Below are 6,820 nucleotides of genomic sequence, written 5' to 3' on the forward strand. Positions count from 1 at the left end.
AAAAAACCACAAAAGTTCATAAAGTAAAAAAGTTACAGTAAGCTGATTTATTTATTTTTATTTATTTATTTATTTATTTATTTTTCTGAGACAGAGTCTCACTCTGTCACCCAGGCTGCAGTGAAGTGGTGCAATCTCGGCTCACTGCAACCTCTGCCTACCACGTTCAAGTGATTCTTGTGCCTCAGTCTCCTGAGTAACTGGAATTACAGGCGTGCACCACCACGCCTGGCTAATTTTTTGTATTTTGTAGAGATGGAGTTTCACTATGTTGGCCAGACCAGTCTCAGACTCCTGGTCTCAAGTGATCGGTCCGCCTTGTCCTCCCAAAGTACTGGGATTAAGCCATGAACCACCATACCTGGCCGATTTTCATATTTTTAGAAACTGAAGAAACAAAAATTTTTGAGATAAATTTAGTATAGCCTAAGTGTACAGTGTTTCTAGAGTCTATGGTAGTGTAATGTCCTAGGCTTTCACATTCACTCACCACTCACTCACTGACTCATCCAGAGCAACTTCCGGTCCTGCAAGCTCCGTTCATGGATAAGTGTTCCATACAGGTGTATATATATACACACATATATATATTTTTTGAGACTAGTTTCGCTCTTGTTGCTCAGGCTAGAGTTCGATGGCGCGACGATGGCACGATCTCAGCTCACTGCAACCTCTGCTGCCCGGGTTCAAATGATTCTCCTGCCTCAGCCTCCTGAGTAGCTGGGATTACAGGCATGTGCCACCATGCCTGGCTAACTTTGGATTTTTAGTAAAGACGGGGTTTCTCCATGCTGGTCAGGCTGGTCTTGAACTCCTGACCTCAGGTGATCCACCTGCCTTGTCCTCCCAAAGCGCTGGGATTACAGGTGTGAGCCACTGTGCTCAGCCAATTTTTGTATTTTCAGGAGAGACCGGGTTTTACCATGTTGGCCAGGCTGGTCACAAACTCCTAACCTCAAGTGATCCACCCACCTCGGCCTCCCAAAGTGCTGGGATTACAAGCGTGAGCCACCGTGCCTGGACTAAAAATCTTTTATACTCTATTTTTACTTTTTCTATGTTTAGATACACAAATACTTACCACTGTGTTACAGTTCCCTACAGTGTTTAGTACAGTAAAATACTGTACAGGTCTGTAGCCTAGGTGTGCAGTAGGCTAGACCATCCAGGTTTGTGTAAGTATACTTTATGATGTTCACATAACAAAATCACTTAACATTGCACTTACCATAACATACCCCTGCCATTAAGTGATAAATGACTGTACTTTTAGCATTTCCTTGTTTTTACAGACATTCTATGCACACACTTTGATTTTAAAACTGGATAAAGATATTACATATTTCCATCAAAGGGAAAAAACAACATGACTTTTATTTATAAGACTGTGAACTGATCTTTTTTTCGTGTTCCTCAACTCCCCTCAAAAGTTCTTTCATTCTTTTCCCATTGTTTGAAATTTCTGAAAATAACCTGGAAAAGACTGATGCTATAGTTTTTTTTTGAGACAGAATCTCACTCTGTCACCCAGGCTGGAGTGCAGTGATTATTTTCATACATTTTAAATAAAATGGATCTTTAAACAAGATTTATGATTCTTTTGAAGATAATTTATGACACACTAGAGTGTTTTAAAACCTAGGCTGGAAATAATGACATCTGCTCCCAAAACTTTCCTATTAAAAATGTGCTGGACACCTGGAATGCTGACAATTCAATAAATAATGCCTACTAGGTTCATTATGCATAGTTCATTTGCCTTCGTAGTAACACTTAACTCCTGAGATTGGTCTGTAAGTTGTATTTTCCCCAATATTTGGGAATAATGGCAACAATATAGAATAACTAAAAACAAAAAACAAGCATGCAGCTTTTTTTCATTGTTTAAAAATTTTTTAATTAATTAATTAATTAATTTATAAGACAGAGTCTCGCTCTGTCACCCAGGCTAGAGCTCAGTAGTGGGTTCTCGGCTCACTGCAACCTCTACCTCCCGGGTTCAAGTGATTCTCCTGCCTCAGCCTCCGAGTAGCTGGGACTACAGGCATGCACCAACATGCCTGGCTAATTTTCATATTTTTAGTAGAGACAGGGTTTCAGCATGTTGGTCAGGCTGGTCTCAAACTCTTGACCTCAAGTGATCTGCCCGCCTCTGCCTCCCAAAGTACTGGGATTACAGGTGTGAGCTACCATGCCCAGCCTAATTCTTTTCTGTAAGTAGCTTTTGAGACAGTGTCCTTGCTCTGTTGCCCAGGTTGGAGTACAGTGGTGTGATTACAGCTCACTGCAGCCTCAACCTCCTGGGCTCAAGCAATCCTCCCACCTCAGCCTCCTGAGTAGCTGGAATTACAGGTGTGCGTCACCATACCTGGCTAATTTTTCTTTTTTTTTTTGAGACAGAGTCTCGCTCTGTCACCCAGGCTGGAGTGCAGTGGTGCGATCTCGGCTCATTGCAAGTTCCACCTCCAGATTCACGCCATTCTCCTGCCTCAGCCTCCCGAGGATTACAGGCGTCTGCCACCACGCCCGGCTAATTTTTTGTATTTTTAGTAGAGACAGGGTTTCCCCATGTTGGCCAGGATGGTCTCAATCTCCTGACCTCGTGATCCGCCCACCTTGGCCTCTCAAAGTGCTGAGACTACAGGTGTGAGCCACTGCGCCTGGCCAATTTTTCTATTTTTTGTAGAGATGGGGTCTCGCTATGTTGCCCAGGCCTAATATGCTTCTTCATCACAGGCACTCAGCAGCACGAAGAAGACTCTCGTCCCAAATCATTTCCCTTCCCCCAAATGAAACCTTGCTTCTTACCTCGTGACTGTAAGAGGCGGGGTTTCCGAGATGAATGTTTGAAGTGGGACTGGGTGGCCTCGTGATGAAGGTCAAAGCTTGAGGACTCCTGAACTGGATCCAGAGGCACCATCCCCCTTGCAAGCATCTCAGGTCCATGAACTTGACCTGGGACCTGAAAACAGACAGGTTGGGCTTGTGGGTAAATCACTCTGTAAATGGGAACTACAATATTTAAAAACAGACCATGAGTATGCCAGTGGATGCAGGGAGAAAGCCAGAACATTTTTAAGACAGAGTAACCACCTAATGACCTAAAGACTGCCAGTATTTTTGGCTCCACTTTCAACGTCTGTGCCCTGCTCACACATAACAGGTTTCACCTCTTTTTACCTGTTGTCCTGATAAATCAAGCTCCAAGTCTTCTAGAAGGGTCACGGCCTCCTCTCCACTATCGGGGCGGTATTCCTGCAGCCAGACCTGGAGCTCCTTGGGCAGGATGGAAAGAAACTGCTCCAGCACCAGCAGCTCCAGGATCTGCTCCTTGGTATTGATTTCTGGCCGCAGCCACTGATGACAAAGTTCCTTCAGTCGACTGAGAGCCTCTCGGGGTCCAAAAGTGTTCTGGTAACAGAAGCGCCTGAAGCGTTGACGGAATATCTCCGGGTCTGGAGGAGGCGTGTCCTGTAGGCTAGAATCCTGCCCCCACACGTGGTCTTCCTCATCTTCCTCTTCCACCTTCACTATTACAATACCATCCTTCTCCTGTGCAGCCTGTGGGGATAGACCCGTGGCTTCCCGTGATTCAGCAGTCATCATTCAGGCTCCAGGAACTGACTTGATCCAAACAGGGTCTGTGCTCACCTTTATGTCCTGGGAGGTTTTATGATGTGTTTCTGTGCTATTCCTGAAGTATAAAAAAAAAAAAGTCATTAGTACGTACCTTTACAAAAAGTGATCTGTGCTGCTAACACTTCATAGGAGGCAGCACATTGAAGCACTATCAGAACGCTCCTGAGGCCAGGGGTGGTGGCTCATGCCTGTAATCCCAGCACTCTGGGAGGCCAAGGCAGGTGGATCGCCTGAGGTCAGGAGTTCGAGACCAGCGTGGCCAACATGGTGAAACTCCGTCTCTACTAAAAACACAAAACTTAGTTGGGTGTGGTGGCGGGTGCCTGTAATCCCAGCTACTCGGGAAGCTAAGGCAGGAGAATCACTTGAACCCAGGAGGTGGAGGTTGTAGTGAGCTGAGATTATGCCACTGTATTCCCTGCCTGGGAGACAAGAAGTTAAACTCTGTCCAAAAAAAAAAAAAAAAATCCTAAAAAATAGAGGAAAAAACTACAGTCTTCACTGTCACTTCATATATCAAGATTTGCAAACAGAAACCTCAAACAGGCCAACTCCACCCTCAGGGTGTTTGCCTGGAGTCAGAGTGATTTACCTGCAGGTGGACAGCAGGTTATGAAATGGAGCATTGACAGTGCCCAGCCCAGAGAGCTGAATGTTAACAGAGTGCCAGGTGCCAAGCTTAAAGCAGTACACGCACCATCTTCTTTTGTCCCCACAACAGCCCTAGCATGTCGGCCAAACTGTTAAGTGCCGTTTTACAGATGACATAACCGGGGTTAGGTTTGCTCAGTAGCAGGTGGCTGCCTACTGGAGTCAATATTCAACCAAATTTGAAGCCCTGGGACCTACTTTTGTACCATCCAGCTACTTTTGCTATTTTTATGGGTGCCCTGGGCAGTCTAAATTGTGGTTTCCAAAGTACAAGATGATCTGCAAGGGATACAGAAAGAAAACAATCAGAATGTCTGTATCTTAAAAGTGAGAGAAATTAAGCCATATTTAACATACAAATTGACACTAATACCCTTACTTAGTCTGTGCTGACCTGTCACAGGTGTCGTTCATTTTAGACACTGTGATGTAGCCCGGTTTATCAGAGACCAGTTATGTGAAATAATGGATTTCTAAATCTAGCTTTGGCCAGGCACAGTGGCTCATGCCTGTAATTCCAGCATTTTGGGAGCCCAAGGCGGGTGGATCACAAGGTCAGGAGATTGAGACCATCCTGGTCAACATGGTGAAACCCTGTCTCTACTAAAAATACAAAAAATTAGCTGGGCGTGGTGGCTTGCACCTGTAGTCCCAGCTACTTGGGAGGCTGAGGAAGGAGAATCACTTGAACCCGGGAGGCTGAGGTTGCAGTGAGCCAAGATCGTGCCACTGCACTCCGTCCTGGCCACAGAGCGAGACTCTGTCTCAAAAAACGAAAAAAGAAAAAAGAAAAAATCCAGCTTTAACTAATCTTACTCTCATAAAAGAGACAAGCAGCTTTAAAGATTCTTGTGGCCAGATGTGGTGGCTCATGCCTATAATTCCAGCCCTTTGGGAGGATGAGGCAGGAGGATGCTTGAGGCCAGGAGTTTGAGACCAGCCTGGGCAACATAGCGAGATCCTGTCTCTATGAAAAAGAAAAAAATTAGCTGGGCATGGGGACCGTGTCTGCAGTCACAGCTACTCAGGAGGCTAAGATGCGAGGATTATGTGAGACCAGAAGTTTGAGGTTGCAGTCAGCTATGATCACGCCACTGCATTCCAGCCTGGGTGACAGAGCAAGGTCCTATCAGGAAAAAAAAAAAAAAAAAAAAAAAAGATTCTTGTAGAGAAACCACAATTGCAGGACACACTAGTAATATAAACAGACGTGAACAACAAGAAAATGGCACAGATGAAGCTTCTATCTAGAGCAACGTTTTAGCCACATTAGGAGGTAAAAACCAATGTCAATCTAAATCAAAGAAAAAGTCACCAATGAGTGAGAAAGTAGCTTCTTTAAAAAAAGTGTGAAGAAAGAGCAATTACAAGAACAGCTGTATGAAATGGTTCCATTGTTATGCAATTTAATTGCCAAAAATGATATCAAGTATCCAGGAAAAATCCATCTATGTTCACATTTTAGGAACTTGGGGCTGGGTGAGGTGGCTCATGCCTATAATCCCAGCACTTTGGGAGGCTGAGGCGGGGGAGCGGGGGTATCCTGTGGTCAGGAGTTCAAGACCAACCTGCCCATCATCGTGAAACCTCGTCTCTACTAAAAATACAAAAAATTAACTGGGCATGGTGGCAGGTGCCTGCAATCCCAGCTATTTGAGAGGCTGAGGCAGAAGAATCACTTGAACCCAGGAGGTCGAGGTTGCAGTAAGCTGAGATTGCGCCACTGCTCTCCAGCCTGGGCAAGAAAGTGAGACTCAGAAATATTTTCTAACCTGTTTAAAAATCTTTCAAATGAAGAATTTCAGGTGGGTCTTAAACCTATTTGTTAAAAATATAAAATGCCACCGCCTGATTAGTTTCTAAGAATATACTCTTTGAATTTCAACAACAAAAATTTAGCATGGTTGATGGGTTGGATCAATCACAAGTTACTAAGCAGAACTGACACTGTGATTCTTCCATCTGAAGCTACAAATCTTTCTGAATTTATCTTTTTCACCTCTACAGCCATCAAAACTAAGCATCAAATTTAAGTTTCAGAAACAGACAATTCAACTGCTTTATCATGATGAGTTAAACCAAGAGTTTTATTTATTTATTTATTTTTTATTTTATTTTTTTTGTTGTTGAGACAGAGTCTCGCTCTGTCGCCCAGGCTGGAGTGCAGTGGCCAGATCTCGGCTCACTGCAAGCTCCGCCTCCCGGGTTTACGCCATTCTCCTGCCTCACCCTCCCAAGTAGCTGGGACTACAGGCGACCGCCACCTCGCCCGGCTAGTTTTTTTGTATTTTTTTTAGTAGAGACGGGGTTTCACCGTGTTAGCCAGGATGGTCTCGATCTCCTGACCTCGTGATCCGCCCGTCTCAGCCTCCCAAAGTGCTGGGATTACAGGCTTGAGCCACCGCGCCCGAACAAACCAAGAGTTTTAAACTAGTAAAAGCATTTTTAGTTATATGGCTCTCACTAACATATTCTTAATTTTGGTGAAAAGGGGATCGTGTACATATAACAGCACAAAAATCATCTTTTT

The 6,820-nt window shown here is 44.4% G+C and overlaps 1 protein-coding gene across 1 annotated transcript in view; it reads right to left on the bottom strand.

Annotated features, from left to right (window-relative positions):
• The window catches only part of ZKSCAN1 (zinc finger with KRAB and SCAN domains 1), a 28,233-nt gene that overhangs the window by 15,422 nt on the left and 5,991 nt on the right, over positions 1–6,820 (bottom strand). The window contains exons 2-3 of the mRNA XM_017885976.1: positions 3,181–3,694; positions 2,809–2,962 (exon numbers count right to left, since the gene is read on the bottom strand). Of these exons, the coding sequence (XP_017741465.1) occupies positions 2,809–2,962; positions 3,181–3,606 (580 nt within the window). The 5' untranslated portion in view covers positions 3,607–3,694. The remainder of the gene's footprint in view (positions 1–2,808; positions 2,963–3,180; positions 3,695–6,820) is intronic.

The sequence above is a fragment of the Rhinopithecus bieti genome, unplaced genomic scaffold, assembly GCF_001698545.2.
Source record: "Rhinopithecus bieti isolate Rb0 unplaced genomic scaffold, ASM169854v2 scaffold_14454, whole genome shotgun sequence".
In the NCBI taxonomy this organism is placed as follows: Eukaryota; Metazoa; Chordata; class Mammalia; order Primates; family Cercopithecidae; genus Rhinopithecus; species Rhinopithecus bieti.